The 22,081-nt window shown below is 40.6% G+C and overlaps 1 protein-coding gene across 3 annotated transcripts in view; it reads left to right on the top strand.

The window, feature by feature from the left end:
• RNF216 (ring finger protein 216) overlaps window positions 1–22,081 on the top strand; it is a 116,976-nt gene that overhangs the window by 17,898 nt on the left and 76,997 nt on the right. For 2 of the 3 annotated variants that reach the window (XM_081137014.1, XM_081137013.1), the window contains exons 4-11: window positions 2,379–3,068; window positions 4,129–4,205; window positions 8,091–8,193; window positions 9,998–10,162; window positions 13,276–13,390; window positions 17,893–18,032; window positions 19,551–19,601; window positions 20,462–20,599. In XM_081137014.1, coding sequence (XP_080993140.1) covers window positions 2,379–3,068; window positions 4,129–4,205; window positions 8,091–8,193; window positions 9,998–10,162; window positions 13,276–13,390; window positions 17,893–18,032; window positions 19,551–19,601; window positions 20,462–20,599 — 1,479 coding nt within the window. Of the gene's footprint in view, window positions 1–2,207; window positions 3,069–4,128; window positions 4,206–8,090; window positions 8,194–9,997; window positions 10,163–13,275; window positions 13,391–17,892; window positions 18,033–19,550; window positions 19,602–20,461; window positions 20,600–22,081 lie in introns of all 3 variants that reach the window. The other variant, XM_081137012.1, reaches the window with a different exon arrangement.

Below are 22,081 nucleotides of genomic sequence, written 5' to 3' on the forward strand. Positions count from 1 at the left end.
TTATCCATAGTTTTATTAATTTTCGTTTTTCAAGTAGTTATTTTTATACTTTCAAATGTTGTTCTTATGTATATAATTTGATTTATCAGCTTTAAGTGTATCATTTGACCCCCAGCTTCTCTGCTTCCTCTCCTGACTTTTGATGGTTACCTTATTTCTACAAAACCATAACTTAAAACATTTATATTAAAGAGGTAATTATTTCATTACTTCTTTGTGTCCTTGTTTTTATATTTTGTCATTATTTCATCTGTGCAATGCTGATTTTCTAGTACATGTCACACATCTACTATTCTTTTTTTAATAGGCATCTTTATATAGTTTCTGGGTTAGTTGTTGGTTATTATTACTCAACTTTGAATGCAATTTTAGTTTTCTTGGGCCAGTTTTTTATAGGCAGTTATATTGGGAAAGGGCTCAGGCTAGCAGTAATTCTCCTTATGACAGAGAACGTGTGGGGGAGAGTGTTTACATACATGTGCTTATATTTGTTTAGCTTTTACTTCTTTCTTTCTTTATTTAATCCTCACACGAGGATATTTTTTCCATTGCTTTTCAGAAAGAGTGGGGGGCGGGGGGAGACATTGATTGGTTACCTCCCACACATGCCCCAGCCTGGTGCTGGGGATCGAGCCTACAACCTAGGTATGTGCCCTTGGCCAGAATTGAACCCAGGACCCTTCATCCACCGGCTGGCATTCTAATCACTGAGCCAGACAGGCTAGGGCTAGCCTTTACTTCTTACCTCCTGGCATAGATGGCTAGTTCAGAGCAGTCCAATTCAAAGTTCTCTCCATCCTGCCTCCTGCAGCGATCTGTTCTCTTAGGGACAAACTTTAGAATGTCTAATTCTTTCCTTTTTATATTGCAAACATTGTGGCACTGAATATCCTTGTATATGCCCCCTTTAGACACTTAAGGGGGCAAAGCTAGGAAAAAAGTGATGTTGATAGAGCATAAGGATATATATTTTTTATTTTATTGATTTTTTTTTTTTTTTTAAGAGAGAGGAAGGAAGAGAGAGTGAGAGAAATGTTGATTGGTTGCCTCTTGCATGCATCTTGACTGGGAATTGAACCCACAACTAGGGCATGTACCCTGACTGGGAATTGACCCGGTGACCCTTTGGTGCACAGGCGACACTCAACCAATTGAGCCACATCACCCAGGGCTCCATTTTTTATTTTAATAAATAATGCCAAATTGCTCTTCTAATTTCTTTTTTTATTATTTTTTTTAATTTAAAAATTTTTAAATTAAATATATCTTTATTGATTTCAGAGAGAGGAAAGGAGAGGGAGGGAAAGAGGGAGAGAAACACCAATGATGAGAGAGTCATTGATCGGCTGTCTCCTGCACGCCCCCGACTGGGGATTGAGCCTGCAACCCGGGCATGTGCCCTGACCAGGAATTGAACCCCAATCGCCTGGATCCTAGGTCGATGCTCAACTGCTGAGCCATGCCCGGCCGGCTGCTCTTTTAATTTCACTGGCAGTTTTCCCACATCCTTACCAGTACTTGATATTATCTAACTAAATTTTTCTAGCCTTGTGGGGAGAAAAAGATCTTGTTTTAGTTTGCGTTTTGCTGATTACTAAGGAGAGTTACATTTTTTTTATATGTTCAACATTTCTCTCTTTTTTTTTTATCCTCATTGGAGGATACTTTTTCAGTTGTTTTACAGAGAGAGTGGAAGGGAGAGGAGAGAGAGAGAGAGAAAGAGGAACATCAATGTGAAAGAGCCACATCGATTGGTTGCCTCCCACATGTGTCCCCACTGGGGCTGGGGATTGAGCCTGCAACTGAGGTACATACTCTTGGCCAGAATCAAACCCGGGACCCTTCAGTCCAAAGGCCAACGCTCTAACCACTGAGCCAAACTGGCTAGGGCAACATTCCTCATTTTTTCACTGTGTTTTCATTTTTTCATTATCTCCTGTGCAGTTGTTTTTGATTTAGTGGTCTCAGGTAAAATTATAATTGAAACAATAATTCAGACTTCGGTATATGAATGGCTATTTTAATTCTTATAGTGAGTGTAGTATGATCAGATTTCAGCGTTACCATAAGTGTGAAGAATAGGTTTTGTGGACGAGAGTGTTTTTGTTTCTTTCCTGCCCTATCTCAGAAGCTGCATATTAATACATAAGGAGGCCATAGACATAGGAAAGAAATTGAATTATTATTAAAATTTCATTTTTTCTTAGACAAGTAAACCTCAGACATCACGACCCAATCTCATCAAACCAGCTGCCCAGTGGCAAGATCTCAAAAGTTGGGGAGAAGAAAGGCCTAAAAAGTCTAGAGCAGCTTTTGAATCAAATAAGAACAACTATTTTGCAGTGTGTAACAGCTCATTGTTTGATTCTGGGGCACAGGATGATTCTGAGGATGACTACGGTGAATTTCTGGATCTTGGGCCTCCTGGAGTTTCTGAATTCATTAAGCCAAGTAGCCAGACAGAAAGAGAACCCAAGCCTGGACCAAGTCATAACCAAGCAGCAAATGATATTGTCAACCCTGGATCAGGGCCAAAAATCTTTATCTGGAGAAAAAGTGGCCTTCTTATTCCAGATAGCGATCCTTTGGACATTCAGAACCAGTCTTCTGAAGACTCAGAGACAGACCTTTTATCAAACCTCGGAGAATCGACTGGTATCCTAGAAGATCAGACCATCGAAGAAGACTGCTGGTTAGAAAACCATCCTTACTTCCAGTCCCTAAACCAGCAGCCCCGTGAAATAACAAACCAGGTTGTTCCTCAGGAGCGGCAGCCTGAAGCAGAACTGGGTCCATTGTTTTATCAGCATGAGCCCCTAAGGCTGGCTTTTCCAAGGCCGGCTTTTCCAAGACCAGAACCCCAGCAGGATGGGATTCCGGGCCCCTCTTCTCCTCAGCCTGCCCATCCTCTAGGAGAACTTGAAGACCAGCAATTAGCAATAGACGATGAAGAGCCAGGCCCAGCCTTTCCACTACAGGGATCCCAGGAGCCCAATTTGGAAAACCTTTGGGGGCAAGAAGCTACTGAAGTAGACCAAGAAGTCATTGCACTATTAGTGAAAGAAACAGTAAGTTTGATTTTATTAAGTAAATAATTATTGACACTAAATATACTGAGTTTTCTTTTATTGCAAAAACATTGTGTGTGTGGACGTAACTTTCCTAAGGGATATATAGCTACATTTATAGAAGAAAAGAGAAACACTGAAAACATGAAAATTAAATCAGAATTTCTTAATCTATTTTTAACCCCCCAGCAAGTCCTTTGGGATTCTAGGTGTAGGTTATGGATAACTTAGTGCTGTCATAATAGCAATCCCTCAGTTTTTAAAAAGGCATTGAGTTAACTCCGAAGTCAAACCCTTAAAGCATGTTTACCAAATTACCTAGAGCTGCACTGTCCAAAGTTTTGTTTTCAGTGGCATCAGTCACATTTTAAGTGCTCAATAGCCACATGGGGCTGAACAGCTGCCATATTGGAAAGCACAGAGTAGTACATCTCCATTGTTGTAAAAGTTCTGTTGGATAACACTGATCTAAAAAGTAGTGCAGAGCCCTGGCCAGGGAGCTCAGTTGGTTAGAGCGTTATCCGGATACAGCAAGTTGCAGGCTCTATCCAGGTCATCCAATGAATGCATAAATAAATGGAAAAACAAATTGATGTTTCTCTCTCTCTCTCTCCCTCTGTTGAGAAGAAAAAGCAGTGCAGAACGTTATGTCCTGGCTCTGCTGCCCTTCACCTGTGAACATTCACTTAACCCTTCTTCCCCCAGGTTTTTTCATTTGGCCCACTAGGTCATATGCTTCTTGAGGGTAAACACTAGATTGTGCTTTATTTGTTTTTGGACTCCCTTGCCTGGGCAGAAATGTTCAGTATTTATTAAAAGAGTGAAGGACATACCAAATGGGAGCAGAGGACCAGATGATCTCTAGGGACCTTTCTACATTCCACATTCTATGTATACAGATAAATTTGGGCACCTCGTATGGAGTTTTAAGCCAGACACAAACCTGCTTTATAGCCCTTTCCTAGTTTGTAGTCATTTATATACTTTTTGACATCTGGTTTTTATTGCAATTTGAAACCATTCTAGTGGATGAAATATAAATGTTTTTATTCCTTTCCAGGAAGCAAGATTTCCAGATGTAGCAACTGGATATATTGAAGAAATAATTCGTTTGAAGAATTATTATGATTTGAATGTGTAAGTATACCGCCATGCCTTTTCTTTTTTTATTGTAGTAAAAATATACAAAACATAAAAATTTATAATTTAACCATTAAGTATACAGTTGCATTAAGCATATTCACATTTTTATACAACCATCACGACACCATCTCCAGAACTTTCTCATCTTCCCAAACTGAAACTCCATATCCATTAAAAAACAACTCCCCATTCCCCCTCCCCTAGCCCCTGGCACCCACCATTCTACTTTCTCTCTCTATGAATTTTACTGTTCTAGGAACCTCATGTAAGTGAAGTCACACAGTATATGTCCTTTGTGACTGGCTTGTTTTACTTAGCATTACATCTTTTTGCTGTTGTTAATCCTCACCTGAGGATATGTTTTTTCCATTGATTTTTTTTGTTTTTTTAGAGAGTTAAAGGGAGGAAGGGAGAGAGAGAGAAGACAGATAAGATATTGATGTGAGAGAGACACATCTATTGGTTGCCCCCCGTAGCGCCCCGACTGGGGCCAGGGATGAAACCTGCAACCCAGATACGTGTCCTTTATTGGGAATGGAACCCGCAACCCTTTGGTGCATGGCCAATTCCCTAACCACTGAGCCACACTGACCAGGGCAGCATTACATCTTACTTAATGGTCCTGTTAGAAGAGTTCTAATTGTAGTCAGAGATAGACTTTTTTTTTAATCCTCACCCAAGGATATGTTTTTAATGATTTGAGAGAGAAAGCGGGGTGAGGGAGGGAGGGAGGGAAACATCCATGTGAGAAACATCGATCAGTTGCCTCCCAAGCATGCCCTGACTGGAAGTCAAACCCACAACCTGGATATGTGCCCTTACCAGGAATTGAACCTGACACCTTTTGGTATATGGGGAAGATGCTCCAACCAACTGAGCCACACTGGCCAGGGCAGACTTTTTTTTTTTTTTACTTTTCAGAATTCTGCACGTTTGGTTAATTATGAGCATTGCTACTATCTATATTTTGGTTGGGATATTAAAAGAGATTATTTTTCCCAATATTTGTACCCGAAATGTCCTACAACCAGTTCACCTGCTTAATAAAAGTTTCCTAAGGGATACAAAGTGAAAAATCAGTCTCTGTCCTCTTACATCTTTTCCCTCTTTTTAGTCTGCAGGACTGAAACAGTTGTAAATTTATAAAGAACACTATAATATTGGAGTTAATCAATTTTCAACTAATTAATACAGGTGGTTTTATTTATTTTTTTAATCCTCATCTGAGGACATGCTTAGATAGAGGAGGAGAGAGAGAGACACATCGATTTGGTTGCCTTCTGCACTCACCCCAAGCGAGGCCAGGGAATGAACCTGTAACCTAGGTATGTGCCCTTGACCGGGAATCGAACCCACGACCTTTTGGTGTGCAGGCCAACTCTAATCACTGAGCCAAATCGGCCAGAGCAAATACAGGTTACTTTAATTAAACAAAAGAGGTAGTATACTTCCAACACCCTAGATCATTTTCCATGCATGCCGCTTGGAAGCCACAGGCTTTATTCATGGGTGGCCATTCTAGCAAAGATTGTTTATTATTTAACCTTTTTATCTTTCCCCAAACCTCTGGTATCTCGCAGTTTTTTGGTCTGTGGTAGCTACACTTACCAGAACATTACCAACAGCCAAATTTAAAATGGAAGAGCTGCCTGGCCAGGCGTGGCTCAGGGTCGACCTGGGATCCAGGCGATCAGGGTTCAATTCCCGGTCAGGGCACATGCCCGGGTGGTGGGCTTGATCAGTGACTCTCTCATCATTGATGTTTCTATCTCTCTCTCACTCCCTCTCCTTTCCTCTCTCTGAAATCAATAAAGATATATTTTTAAAATAAAATAAAATAAAATGGAAGAGCTGTTCCACATCCATTTATAATACATCCAGGTGTGCACATGAGAGGAATTATTGGAAACTCTAGGCCTTTCCCCACAGATAGTGGATTTTTTTTTTTTTTAATATATCTTTATTGATTTCAGAGAGAGGAAAGGGGAGAGAGAGAGAGATAGAAACATCAGTGATGAGAGAGTCACTGATCGGCTGCCTCCTGCACGCCCCCGATTGGGGACCAAGCTCGCAACCGGGGCATGTGCCCTGACTGGGAATTGAACCCTGATCCCCTGGATCCCTGGTCAATGCTCAACCACTGAGCCACACCCAGCTGGGTGATAGTGGATTTTTAATGGTGGCTAATTCTCAGATCAGCCTTCAGAGCTCTAGAAAACCTACAGTGCTTATCATTTTATTCTAGAACAAAGAATTACCATCAATGTGGTGGTTTTAAAGGGAGGTGTGCTCAGAATTCTTGACTAGAGGTGTCTCCCTTTGCTATAACTATAATGTGGGAAGAGGGGCTTTTTCCCTCACCAGGCTGCTGGTACTGTGTTTCAGAAGAGAGGGCATGCCCAGCCGGGTGTGGCTCAGCGGTTGAGCATCGACCTAGGATCCAGGAGATCGAGGTTCGATTCCCGGTCAGGGCACATGCCCGGGTTGCGGGCTCAATCAATGACTCTCTCATCATTGATGTTTCTATCTCTCTCTCCCTCTGCTGCCCTCTCTCTGAAATCAATAAAGATATATTTTAAAAAAAAATTTTAAAAAAAACAAAAACAAAAAACCTAATTGTTAAAAAAAAAAAAGAAGAAGAGAGGGCGTTGTTGATAGGGAAGAGGAAAGCTTAGAGAGAAGAGGCATTTGGGGCTCCCAAAAGTGATGGTGAAGAAAAAGTGTTCAGGTGTGCTGACCAGTCCTGGAGCAGGATGAGGAGGGTGCTTGCAGTTGGGCCAGTGCTGAGGGTTCTCGGGCTTGCAGAGGAAGTGTGCCTCCCCTTTTTATGGTCCCTGAGTGGGTGAGGAGAGGAGCTAGAGGTGAGCACTTTACCTCTATTCTCTTCCTGTTGTCCCTGTCTTACTGTTAGAAGCTCCACTATTAATGCTAGATAGGAGGGACCTGGAACGAAGAGAGTCATGTGAGAATTATGGGTGGGGCACCTATGAGCAGTTGGACTCATCCTGAGAATCTGCAGGATCAGAGAAGGAAGGATGAGGGCAGGGGAAGCTCCACTTGCCCTCTGAACAGAGGAGCTTTATTCGTACTGAAGTGACTCAGGCTGTACACTGCCCAAGCTGACCTCAAACTATGGAATCTTCCCACTAAGCACAGTTTGTTGCCTGATTTGGTTGTTACAGGCTGAAGAGTCTTGCTAGTTAACATTTGTTAAATGTGGGTGTGATACATTTGTGTGTGTTACCTTACTCTCTCTATTCTCACTGGTGCAGTATTTCATAGTAATGAAGACAAGGCTGTGGGTTTGGTGTGAAGAGCAAACATGATCTGTTCCTCAGCCTTGTACTTGGCTAAATAAGCTGAGTGTCACTCATATTGCTTATAGGGATTGATGTAACCACAGGGTTACAGAAGTATTAATGATTCAGGAGGACTCTTATATTCCATTCACTTATTCTCTTAGCAAACTATTGTAATTATGAATGAGAGTACACACTTTTTCACACCCCTTATTTGTTGAATAGTTTTTTAACAAATAGATACTTTATATCTAAATTCTCCAGTTCTGTACAGTTCAACCAATAAAAATTTCAACAACTTCGTTGCATTGATACCCCACTAATAGAAAAACTTCAGAGGGCTTTGCATTCATCAGTATGCTTATTGCTTTTTAAACTAGCAAGCAAAAAATAGAAAGTCAATGTAATTGTCTTTTATTTGTCTATTTGTTTTGTTTTCCTGATCAGCAGACATTTTAATTTCTTGATAGGTCACTTGTAATGTGTAACTAGGGACTTCATTTTCAAACATTGAGTTTGAATCAATGGGCAGGTGTGGAATTTGGAAACAGTATGAAAATAACATCATTTATTTTTGTAGACTTTGTAATTTTCTTCTGGAAAATCCAGATTATCCAAAGAGAGAAGATCGAGTCATTATCAACCCCAGCAGCAGCCTGCTTGCTAGCCAAGAGGAGACAAAGGCAAGTACCAAGCTCTTGTTTTGCAGCCTCTGCCTGGAAGTGCTCTGCTTTTCATCATCTTTACGTGAAGAAAGTGCTTTGTCAGGACACATGTTTAAAGACTAGCCAGGAAAATAGGATTTCAGAATATATTTATACTTCAGTGGTATTTCCCAATTTGAGCCACTTTGAATTCTGTATTTAACTTCTTTTATTGTTTCTCTTTCTCACAAAAAATTAAACAAATCCTCCTGTCTGGCTGGTGTGGCTCAGTGGTTGAGCATCAACGTATGCGGTCACTGGTTTGATTCCTGGTCGGGGTACATACCTGGTCAGATTTCAAGCTAGATTCCCAGTTCGGGGGGTGCAGGAGGCAGCTGATCAATGTTGATGTTTCTCTCTCATCGATGTTTCTCTCCTTCTCCCCTTTCTCTCTAAAATCAATAAAAACATATTTTTTAAAAATCCTCCTATCTTTAATCCTACAAAATAAGTTCCTAAAATGAAACAAGAATTGGCCAGGATTTTTTATATCATATCAGTTATTTTTTACCATTGAAAATTGAAAGTATATGAAAAAGTTTAATTATATAGTCATGTTAAAAGATTTTACATTGATCACCTCTATACCCAGCAGCGGTACTGTTAAAAGTTAACATTTTATTATATCCATTTTGTCACATATCTGTCCCTCTGTCCATCAGCACCTCTCTCTTATATTTCATTTCATTATAATACATTTAAAACGAAATCGCAAAAGCATTGATATACTGCCCCAAACATACTTCAACCTGCAGATCACTGCTTAGAGTTCAATATCTGATTATAGTTTTCTGTTTATTTGTTTTTTCCTCACCCAAAGATATGTTTTTTGATTTTAGAGAGAAAGGTGGGGGGAGGAGAAACATCGATGTGAGAGAGAAATATCGATTGGTTGCTTCCGATACGCACCCTGACCAGGGATTGAACTCGCAACCCAGGCATGTGCTCTGACTGGGAATCGAACCCACAACCTTTTGGTGATGGGACGATGCTCCAACCAACTGAGCCATCTGGCCAAGGCTGTTAATAGTTTTAATATAAAAATTATATACAATGTGTATACCTGTGTAACCAAATCCTGTATCAAAATATAAACAGTTTGATTTTTTTAAATCTTAATCATTATCACCCCAGCCGGATGGCTCAATTGATTGAAGCATCGTCCTGTACACCAAAAAGCTTGTAGGTTCGATTCCAGGTCAGGGCGCACACCTAGGTTGCAGGTTCGTTTCTCTCTCTCTCCCTCTCTCCCCCTTCCTCTTTTGCTCCCTCCCCCGTCCCCCGTCCCCCTCCCCCCCTTCTCTCTTCTTCCCTCTCTCCCCCTCTCCCTAAAAGCCATAAACATATCCTTTGGTGAAGATTTTTAAAAATCTTAATCATTATTTTCATTTGTGGTCCAAATGAACATTTAGGGTACGTGGTGAAGGAGAATACAGTTCAGAACCACCTCATTGGGGTCTGTTGCTCCATCCTTCTGTTCCCCACAAATTCTTTGGACTTATCTCTTTTTTGTATCTTGTAGCCAGAAAAATTTAATTTTTCTAAACATTGTGTGGAAAGAAGGTGGCTGAAAGATTGGGTTGAAATCCCCAGCTATACTTTTTTACTAGTAAAACTGGCCTCCAGACAGCCATTTAACCTCTCTGAATCACCATTTCTTCATCTCTATTCAGGGCTGGTAATCTTATGAGTAAATATGAATGAGAGTATTCTATTCTTTAATCAGCAAACCTTCAGATGATTTCCCTCTGGTCTCTAATGCTGTGCCTCTCTCTCATTTCAGTTGCCTAAGATAGACTTTTTTGACTATTCTAAATTGGCTCCCCTTGACCAGCGCTGCTTCATCCAAGCTGCTGACCTCCTGATGGCCGACTTCAAAATGCTCAGCAGTCAGGACATCAAGTGGGCCCTGAATGAGCTCAAAGGACACTATGCAATCACCCGAAAGGTGCTCTACTTCGTCTTCTGGTGGGGTTACACCTCTCGAATACTTCTTCCTGTGATAACAGAATGGAGTTCAGCTTGTGGAAATTGGGGTGGTTTATGATGGCAAAGGGCTAAGGAGTTTGTCAGGGTGAAGATAAATAGAGAAAGGTATTTGCTGCTCAGGAAGAACTGAATGAAAAGAAATAATACATTAGAAGCAGCGGAGTTCTGGCTTGACTATAAAGTCTTGGAGGGTAATGAATTTTATCGAGGGATGCAGGATGACTAGTGTGTGAAAGATGTGTTCCAGTGCTGCTCCTTCCAGATGTGCTTTTTGGCTTAGGGCAGGCCACTCAAATCTGCCCCAGACGGGTCAGTTGTCAGGTACATGAGGCAGGGTCTCTAAAAGAGCCCGGGAATGCAGCACTGCTTGGTGAGTAGTGTTTGCCTCACAAGAGAGTGGGCAGCTGCTTGAAAGCTCCCACTGTGCTGCCCACCCCACCCTCGGGCCTAAATAAGACTCCGCTTGAGCGCCTCTGTTCCAAGGCTTTGAAGAGTCCTGGTGACTAGTGGCTAATGTGGACATGCCTCATTAGTAACGTCCACTGCACAGCACCTGTTTCATGGCAGGACAGGAAAGAACACCAGCAGGTCTTTGGTGTGTTCCTCTTCCTTTCTTCTGCTGAAGTTCTTCTGATTCCCAGCAAACAGTATGCTTTTTTCCAAATGACAGACAAAAATGGAGTTGTTTTAATGGTTAAAGCACCCACTGTGTCTTAACCTGAAGGATGGTAAGCCCCAAGTGAATGTGACCTCATGCTGAGTCTAAGATCCTTCTACCTTTAGATTGCCAAGAAGATCCAGACTACTGTCAAACTCCTGATCGTAGGTTAATTTTAGGTAAAATTTTTCTGAAGGAATACAGAGTTAGTGGTTTCTATTTCCGAATTTCATTCCCCAGGTCAGGTAACTAGGGGATGTCTGTACTGTCACTGAAAAGTGAATGAGCTTTCCCACAGAAATAGTAACTGCAGGAAAGCTGGGACTCTTATCTTGAGGCCTGCCTGGCGCTCTACTGCTGCAGTGGTTCCTTAGACCTTTCCTGAGCTCCCAGGGAGCCCAGAAGAGAAGTTATCTGGGGGATGGGTGGGTCTTCATTAGTAATGTCCATGCCAAAGTTTTGATCATCCCACAGCCCACTTGTTATTTGGTGGGAGGTTGTAGAATTTTGTGGCTCAGTTTCCCTCATTTATACCTTCATTATCCCTTTCCTTATCTTTCTGGCCCTTTACATCTTTTATGGTGTCTGCTTGTTTTGGTGGGTAGTTTGAAATTTTACATGTTATTTGAATGAAAGCGGGGTGTTGAAGGGAAAGTACTGTTAGCTAAAATCTGGTGTGCTCAGTTACAACTTCTCTCTGCAGTGTGCAGATGGTGTGCAAGAGTTCTTCCCTGTAGAAAGTGACACTCGTGGACAGGGATGTAGAATGTACACCCAGAGATGTTTTGTAATTATAGAATAACACGTCATCTCTGTGTGTGCTGTTCCTCAAACATGATGATGGCTTAGGGGAAGTATGTTCACTGTGAAGACAATCACATTTCCCTGCATTTTTTTTTCACTTTTTATTATAAACATCAAACATATATTTTAAAAGAGATCATATTATAATAAGCCCATGCTTACCCATCACTCAGCTTCAGTAATTATCAGCTCCTGCACAATCTTGTTTCATCTCCACTGGCTCCCCTCCCTCCCAGACTGTTTTGAAGCAGATTAAGAATTTTCTCTTCAGTCTGTAAGTTCTCACTCTCCCCTGCCCCAGGCTTGAGTCTCTATCCATTCCTCAGCTTTTATGTCATCAAATGCCCATTATAGTGTTGTTTTTAAGATTTTTTTATTGATTTTTTTAAAGAGGAAGGGAAAAATATCGATGTGAGAGTGAAGCATTGATCAGCCGCTTCCTGCATGCCCCATCACCAAGGATTTAACCCGCAACCCAGGCCATATGCCCTGACCAAGAAACCAGCAACCTTTCAATGCATGGGACAATATCCAACCGTCTGTCTTTAGGTCCTCCCTTAAAGGACCTTTGGCCATTTTCACAAATACCCTAAAAATCCTAGTAGGCTGTATCCTTGATTCTCAGAACTTATACCTCGAATGGGTATTTGATTTGTGAACATGAGCAAACTAGAGGGAGAAATGCCAGATAATAGCAACAGGAAAAATTATGCTTCAACATTTGTTCATATGTTCCCTGGTAGGTTTTTTGAGCACTTACTGACTATCCCTTGAGGACACTGGCATCATGAAACAAAATTAGCTTCCTTCCAAAGAGCTTTCAGTCTGTTTGATGAGATATTTAAAAGGATTAAAGCAGTGTGATTGTATTATGAACGAGAGGCAGGTACATGAGAACACTAGGAAGGAAATGAAGGTGGCATTTGAACAGTCTCAAAGAATAGATGTCTTCACTAGAGAATGTAGCAAAGGCTACGAAGCAAGAAAAAGTAACTGTGGTGCCTTTGGGGTGTGTGGGTGTGAATTATAACTAGCAGGTCTCGAAAAGAAGGAATTCTGATAATCTAATTTTATCTGGTCTATATGACTAGACCTTCAGTGGCAAAATCTTTAGCACATTTAAATACTTATTAGAAAGATCTAAGAAAGGTAGAAGTGGAAAGGTATGGAAGGTGGGATTATCATTGGCATAAGAACTTTGTGCTCCAGGACAAAGATGAAAGCAACGAGGAATGTGAGGGGAGTGGAATGGAGTGTTGACCTGAGAAACAGCATGTAGGTAATCCCTGTGAAGTACAACTCGCTAGCTATTTGTTTTGTGATTTAACCTGTACTCATTCAAGGACAGTTGAGCAGTTTCTGTTTTCTTATGTTGCCCTTTAATTTGTTAGCAAGTATTTTGGTTCTGCCATTGTAGTAGTTTATGAAAGTCAGAGAAAACAAAAATAAGTAATTAAATGCTACCTGTTTATTTTGCCACTACCTATTTCTGTAAGCCATGCAGGGGAGATAGCTGAGACTGAGTTAAAATGAGATTTTGGAATTGCCTGTGTTTCCCATATTCTTGTGTCCCGTCTATCGTGGTAACCTTTCCCTTTCTCAATTTTTAGGCCTTTTCTGATGCCATTAAAAAATGGCAGGAGCTATCGCCAGAAACCAGTGGAAAAAGAAAAAAGAGAAAAGAAATGAATCAGTATTCTTACATAGATTTCAAGTTTGAACAAGGTAATGGCAAACTGTATGAAGCTGCTGTGCAGAACCACCCCCTTCCCACACACACGGAAGGGACGTCATGGTACAACTGCTTAGGGAATGTCCTGCAGACGAGCCCAAGGAGTGACCTTAACATGGACTGCTTGGACCGCACATCAGTGTTTTAGAAAGTGGCTACAGTTGTCGCCCTCCTTCTTTCTGCTGAGGAGACACCATGACAGGAAAATTTCGTGCAATGTTAGAGAATTCGCGCATGGGAAAGTGTTTGGGGCACCCTTAAGCTTGGGAGAAAAATGGTCTTGGATGTTTGATGAGAATTCGCTTTATCACTAGTAAAAACTATCTAGACCAGAGATTGCTTACTGCTGAGGGATCACTTATACACCTGAGAGTGGCTTCTCACAGAACAAAACAAACAGCTCTGAAGTAGTCACTTGCTTATTTAAAATTCTGTTATTCTTATTGATTAAATAACTGCTGAAAACTCTTCCAAAAAGGTTACGTTAGGTCTAATCTCCGCAAAAGGTAAACTTGTTGAACTTTACAGCAAATTTCATCTGTGTTGCTTATGTTCAAGGAAAGAGTCCACTACAACTTTTCCTATAGATTATGTCATAAAAAGGAACATTTCCCTTTCCTTTTCTGTATCTTACTGTTACATCTGTACTTAGTTTTACAATTTGATTTCAGGTGTGACTAAATGGAAACTCCATGATATAGCTGTAGGGTTGAAAAGTATTTGGATTTCTGAACTCTTCAGGACCTAAAAGAAAATATTCTAGGCCCTGACTCCTAAGGTTCCCAAGCTAGTCTGTGGAGCAGTGCTCTCCTGATGTGATGTTCTCACAGGTCTGTGGCAGAATGAGAAAGTGGGGACTGTGCGAGTGGCTTTTTTCATTCAGCTACATATGTTCGCACTTTAGACTAGGCGTCCCTAATGCATAGTTATGTCATATTTGTTTCTGACTTCTAGTGGTAGAGAAAGGAAAGTAACACATTGTAAGATGGTCCACTCCCTTGTTAGTCAGCTCTGTCGTTTAAAAAATTCTTTTTTATCAAGCCAAAGGGAAAGGGTACTTCCCGAGATTTCCCACCTTGGTTGTCGCTTTCGCCTCGGAGAGCCTTGGAATCTGCCTGTTGCCGCTTTTCTTCCTGGTTTCCGTCTCCGTGTGCCCCTCACTAGCATGTCGGCGCCTCTGAGAGTTGGGTGTAGCGGCCTAGACAGAGTTTTCCAAGTGAGGCCCGCTGTGAGGACAGAGCTCTGATTTAGATTCTGCTCTTAAGTCTGTACAGCCTAAGAATGTTATAGCTTTGTAAAATCAGGTATGTCCCACCTTTGGCTCACAGTGAGCCCTGGTCTGTTCATCCTCCTCGATTTTACCTCACTGATGTCTCAGTTTTGATGCATCTGACATTTTTCCCTGTTAACTTGGTCTTCCTAGTTTTACCCATTGTTTCAGGTATATCCTTTTTAATTTTAGATTCTGGTTCTTATATTGCACTTATTAGATCATCTTTAAGAACACTGGAAGTTAGAAAGAGAAAATACACTTGATTTACATTAGTAGTCTAATGTTTTTGACTTAGAGATACATTTAACTATTTTTTTAAATCCTCACCTGAGGATATGTTTTTATTTATTTTAGAAAGAGAGGAAGGGAGAGAGAGAGAAGCATCAGTGTGAGAGAGAAACATCCATTGGCTGCCTCCCACATGTACCCTGACTGTGGATCGAACCTACAACCTGGGTATGTGCCCTGACCAGGAATCAAACTGGTGACCTTTCAGTGCACGGGACAGTGCTCAACCGAGCCACACTGGCCAGGGCATAAAAAAATATATATATATTTTAAACATATCTTTATTGATTTCAGAGAGAGGAAAGGAGGGGGAGAGAGAGAGAAACATCAATAATGAGAGAGTCATTGATCGGCTGCCTAGCCCGCCACCCAGGCATGTGCCCTGACCGGGAATAGAACCCCGATCTCCTGGATCCTAGGTCCATCTAGGTCGATGCTCAACCGCTGAGCCACGCCCAGCCGGGCAAAATATTTTTTAATATGCATCAAGAACAAGTGGAGTGTATTCCAGATATGGAGTGTATTCATATTCAAAAATGAATCAGTGCGATCCACCATGTTAATAGAATAAGGAGTAAAAATCACCTGGTCATATCAGTTGATGCAGAAAAGGCATTTAACAATATTTAACACCTATTCATGATTACAACTCTCAGAAAGTTAGGAATTAAGAGGAGTTTTCTCAGCTTGATAATGTCTACAATAAAATCTATTCCTAACATGCTTAATGGTGGGTGAATCCAAATCCTTCTCCCCCACCCCCAAGATTGGGAGCAAGGAAAGGATGTCCTCTATTCACTGCTATTCATCATAGTCCTAGTCCTAGAAGTTCTAGCCCATGTGATAAAGAAAGGGAAATAAAAGGTACAGATCAGAAAGGAAAATAAAACTCTTTGTAAGCAGATGACATGATAGAAAAAACTTTAAGGATTCTACCCTAAACTCTTAGAACTGTTAAATAAGTTCAGTAAGGTTGCAGGATATAAGATCAACCTACAAAAGTCAATTATATTTCTGCATACGAGCATGTGGAATCAAAATTAAAAATACACCACCACCATTTATAGTCACTCCTCCTGTAATTAAATACTTAGATGTAAATCTAACAAGACATGTACAGGACTTGTATGATGAAAACTACAAAACTGAAGAAAATCAAAGAAGATGTAAATGAATGAAGATACATACTGTGTTCATGGATTGGAAGGCTCAACATAGGAAGGATAAAAATCCTTCCGTAATTATATACAGGCAGACCTCATTTTATTGCACTCTTTGCTTTATTGCGTTCTGTATTTGCATCAGCATTGAGGCGAGACCTACCACCAGCAAAAAGATAACAGCTTGCTGAAGGCTTAGGTGATAGCTACCTTTTTTTAGTAATAAGGTATTTTTTAATGAAGGTATGTACATTGTTTTGTTTTTTAGGTATAATGCTACTAAACTTAATTCCAGTATGACATAGATGTAATTTTTATTTTATTTTATTATTATTATTTTAAAAATATATCTTTATTGATTTCAGAGAGAGGAAAGGAGAGGGAGAGAGAGAGACAGAAACATCAATGATGAGAGAGTCATTGATCCAGCCCGCAACCCGGGCATGTGCCCTGTCCGGGAATAGAACCCGATCTCCTGGATCCCAGGTGGACGCTCAACTGCTGAGCCACACCCGGCCGGGCATAGATGTAATTTTTATATGCACTGGGAAACCAAAAGGTTTCTGTGACTTGATTGTGGTACTAGCTTTATTGTGGTGGTCTTGCACTAGACCGGCAATATCGCAGGTATGCATGTACAGGTTCAGTGTAATTCCTATTTGGTCCCAGCAGGATTTTTTCGGTAGATAAAATAGATAAGCTTATCCTGATAGGGAAAGGTAGGTACTAGAATAGCTAAAGTAGTTTTTAAAACGAGTAAAGTAGGACAAATACTTGATTTCAAGACTTACTACATAGCTACAGTGATTAAGACCAGGTGGTGATGGCAGAAAGCTATACACATGAATAGATGGAAAAGAATAGAGAACAAAAAACTGGTTTTCTAAGTAATAAAAACTTTTTAATTTTTAAAAACTACTGAGAATGAACAAGAAGAAAAAGAATATCTGGAACCTGATATAGTAAATATTGATAAAAATCAAAAGATTTACTAAGAACAGGCTTTTGTGAGTAAATAGAAAGTCTGGATGGAGTAGACAATTTTCTAGAATTGAAAATTATCAAATCAACAGAAGAAATAGAAAATCTGAACAGACCAATTTTACATGATGTGATATTTATCATTCTGTTACCTTTTATTCTAAGATTTATTGTGAATCTAGGTCTTATATTCTTTCAGCTTTTCCATTTGAAATCTTCAAGATACAAAGTTTAAAAACATACATAAAACACATGTGCACCTACCAGAATGGCTAAATTTGAAAACTGATGATACCAGGTGTTGATGCAGATATGGAATGACTGGGACTCATACGTTGCTGGTGGAGGGAAAGTGTAACTTGGAAGAACCACATTGGAAAACTGGCGCTGTTTTCTAAAGCTGATGCAGCAATTCCATTTCTTCCTGTGTGCTCAACTGAATTGTAGACATATGTTCAGTAGCCCAATTTATACTAACGCCAAACTATAAACCCACCTGTCCTCAGTAATAGAATGGGTAATAAGCTGGTATATTCACAGCACGGTACTGTCGGGCTAGGAGAGTTGCTCCAATTGGAATATAAGAAGGGGAAAAATACATGAAAGTCAAAAAGTGCATATAGGTTAGGGGGTGGAATAGAGTCCAATTTCCCCAAATGGTGGCACATGCAAGAGAGGAACGAAATGTGCTTCTAGAAAGTAGGTGGGGCCCATGCCACAGAAGACTGGGATGACTGGCCTAGGTTCCTAGCAAACAGTTGTCTGCATGATTTTGCATTGTCATGTCTCCTAGGTGACATAAAAATAGAAAGAAGGATGTTCTTTCTGGAAAATAAGCGGCGACATTGTAGGTCCTATGACCGGCGTGCCCTCCTTCCAGCTGTGCAACAAGAGCAGGAGTTCTATGAACAGAAAATCAAAGAGATGGCAGAGGTAGGAAGATGTGTGTAGAATGTGTTTCTGGGAGTCTGGTTTGCTTTTAGGGCTTACTATAAAATTATCTTTTAAGATTTGCCTTTTCTTTTGTGTGATTGATTTGAATAAACTTTTTTGTTTTGTTTTTTAAATATATCTTTATTGATTTCAGAGAGAGGAAGGAAGAGAGAGAGAAACATCAATAATAAGAGAGTCATTGATGGGCTGCCTCCTGCACACCCCCTAGTGAAGGTCAAGCCCATAACCCCGGCATGTGCCTTGACTGGGAATCAAACCTCTATCTCCTGGATCATAGATCAATGCTCAACCGCTGAGCCCCGCTGGCCTGGCAACTATTAAGTTTTTAAAAGGAAAACTGGGTTTTGTAATGATACTAAGTTTCACAGTTTCATAAGTCAGATTTATGTCAGGATTTTAATTGGAACTTAGCACACATTCTATTTGACCTCCCTCGGCCTCTAATAGTGGGTAAAAACCAGAGAGAGAGGCCATTGAGCTCTTTAATTCTTCCAAATCTACCATCAAATGCCAGTCAACCAGAATATGTATTTTGGGTTTTTTAATAGATATTTTCTAGACCAGCAGCCCTGAAAGTATGACCCACGGATCCCTGGCTTCCCCAAGACATTTTTTTTTAATTGATTTTTGAGAGAGAGAGAGAGAGAGAGAGAGGAAGGGAGAGGGTGAGAGAGAAACACCGATCAATTGTGTCCCACATGCACCTGACCAGGGATTGAACCACAACCTAGGTATGTGCCCTGACCAGGAATTGAACCTGCTAACCTTTAGTTTATGGGACGATGCTCCTACCCACTTAGCCACACCAGCTAGGGCCCCAAGACTCTAGGTGTTCTGCAAGGTTACATCTCTTGTAATAATGATAAGACATTATTTATCTTTTCACTGTTGAATTTTTACTGACAGTACAACTGTGCCTTAACAGGAGTCAAGCCAGTGGCACCAGATTGTACCAGTAATCATTTTCATCACCACCATGCACACATTTTTTTTTTTTAAAGGCAATGTCACCTAATGTAGCAGATGACAGGTAGGTAACTCTGTGACGGATTGATCAAGATGATTTCTCCAAAATTCTAATTTCTGCTTGAGTTCTAGAATTTTATCATTGGCCACAAATAATCACTTCATTTGGTTTCGAGAAATGTCTGCCAAATACCTAATTTTGAATAATCAGAGTTTTTCTGTCATTTTTTTTTTTTCTGTTAAAAAAAAAGAAAAAAATGCCTGATTCAGCAGCTTGCAACTCAGTAGCACAAGGGCTTCTCCTTGAGATGACCATCATAGGGTACAGCAAAAGCACTTTGCACATTTTATCAGAGTATTGAAAAGATGTTTTTGAGGGTCAAAATTTGATAAATTTTAAACTACTAAACCATGTAACTAAAGAAATGATTATTAATTATAGTTCTTTTATGTCTGTGGAAATAAATTCTAAATGGTTTGTGACATCTTTACTAAATTTTTATCTGCATGTCTCGTTTTTTTGTTCCTCAGCATGAAGACTTTTTGCTTGCTCTGCAGATGAATGAAGAACAGTATCAAAAGGTATTTTGAAAATTCACCTAATTCATTTATCCTGGTATTTTTCATGGGCCGTTTTCTCTTATCACATTTCCTCAGCATTTTGATGGCACACTGGTTCCCGGATAATCTGTTGATCTGCTGAGTTTGTAATCGCATTGCAGTCAGGTACTTGAAACATTGTCGCTCTTAATACCAGACTGGATGAGAATTGAAGGGGAGATGATAGAAATGTTCCTGTTAAGGAACACTGCCTAGAATCCATTGGAATAAACTCTTAGAGGAAAATTTAGAACTCAGGTATTGCTGAGAGTTAGAAGGCAGAAACCGGTATAACCTCAGGGCCGGATGGGTTTTGTACTCTTAACTGTTCCTCGCATAGTGGCCTTTTCTTTCATGGTAGGAATTTGCTTGTGATTGCTGCTATAGTTAGCTTCAGTGGTTCCTTAAGAAAAAGTTTGGGTTGGGAAATGATCTTCTCACATAATTATCCTATAGCAAAAAAAGAAAATCCAACTTTTGAAGCTTTTTAGGTAACATCTGTCATGCCACTTGTCCCTGACTCTTACAGTCACGTTAGCAATATAATCTGATTGCAGATGGTGCAGTTCTGCTGGCACCATGGAATTCATAAATATGATCATTTTAAATAAAGGATGACACCAAAAAATACCCAAAAAAGTGAAAATCTCACTTTCTTTATGTATTGGTATTTGTACTGGCATTTCAAGTTACATTTATACAACAGAAAACAGCTCATCGTTGTTCTGTGGCTTCTAGGGGTTGCTCTTTACCTCTTGGTGAGGGTGGGGTGGGGAATATGAGACCTGCAGGCCTTCTACTTGAATGTGGGAAGTTTCACATGTGTTTGTGACGGCCTGCAGGACGGCCAGCTGATTGAGTGCCGCTGCTGCTATGGGGAATTTCCATTTGAGGAGCTGACTCAGTGTGCAGATGCTCACTTGTTCTGCAAAGAGTGTCTCATCAGATATGCCCAGGAGGCAGTCTTTGGATCTGGAAAGGTAAGAACTGGAATACACCCACAGACAGGAAACATTCAGAGTCTGAGGAGACCATGTTTATAGACAAGTATAAATACCTTGTGGAAGTGCCTTTGCTAGAGTGAGGTGGACCTTAAGCTACGCTGAAACACACCATTGGTTCAGCACCACTGACTTAGAATTTAGAACAATGGGTATAATGTAACAAAGAAAGTCCCCCGACACAAAGGACACCACATAAGCAAGGAGACAAGCAATCGCAGAGAACTTGACTTCCTCCTGATGATCCTGAACATCCCTCGCTCCTCTGGTTGAAAGCATCCCTCTGCTAAGACATATTAATGTGTGTGATTCCTAGACAGTCCCTGATTTGTGTGATTATGTTGGTTCCAAGCACAGCAGATTTCTTTTCAGGGGGTGGAGTTCTTCTGTGCCTCTATCCTTCCATGTCACAGGAGCACCTGCTTCTTCCTTCATCTTCCAGTTCCTAAGAAAAATGAAGGACAAACTCTAAAAGAGAGAATCTTGCAGCCTGTTTGAATGTATGGGAGAGCAAATTAGTAATTTTTAACTGATTTTTGAAGGATTTTATAGCTGTATTAAAATCAATAACTGTTTTATACAAGATCACATTTCTCTTTCCAGAGTTAGTTTCTCTTGACACTGTCATAACACAATACGGAAAGGAATTTATTTTGTCTTGATGAATACTTAAAAACCAAAATTGTTTTTCATAAACACCCAACCAATAATCAAATCACTCATTATCATCAATTATTCTAAGGTCAGTTGTGGTGTAGTCAAGGACTGAGTAACAGTGATAAGCAGAGTGGTTGTGATTGGCAGAATAATGTCCCCCCATCCCCAAGATGTCTACCTTCTTATCCCTAAAACCTGTGAATATGCTACCTTACATGGCAAAGGGAAATTAAGATTGCTAATCAGATCACCTTAAAATAGAGATTGTCCTGGATTATCCAGGTAGGCCTGGTATCATTACAAGGGTCCTTAAAAATGGACAAGAGCAGCAGAATTGGTCAGAGTGCTGTGGTGTGAGGACTCAACCTGTCATAAGTGGCTTTGAAGATGAAGTCCAGAGCCCTCTGGTCCAGTGGTTCCAGAGACTGTACTTTCTCCTGGAAGAGTTTAAGTCACCTGACTCCATCTGCAGGGGGTAGGAACTAGAGACTTTTCAAACAGTCCTCCAGTTTTTATTCCTGTCATTCCCTCCCTTCCTACTACTTACATCTGCCTTCCAAGATGTCTAGACCTCCAGCCTTTCCAGGGGCTGTAGAGGGAACCAGTTTGCTGCTCACGAGTATCTCCTTTTCAGACACTGAGCTGCGACCTTCCCCCTCCAGTCTGCTTAGACTTTTACCCTTCCTCATCTACTTTCCATCGTCATGTATTGTGGATTGGGCTGATAGAGGTCCTTTGGGGCAATCAAACATGGGCTTTGTGTTTTTGTTTCATGGTTTCCTTGTTGTTTGGAGTATGGTTTCT

The sequence above is a fragment of the Miniopterus schreibersii genome, assembly GCF_964146895.1.
Source record: "Miniopterus schreibersii genome assembly, chromosome: 4".
In the NCBI taxonomy this organism is placed as follows: domain Eukaryota; kingdom Metazoa; phylum Chordata; class Mammalia; order Chiroptera; family Miniopteridae; genus Miniopterus; species Miniopterus schreibersii.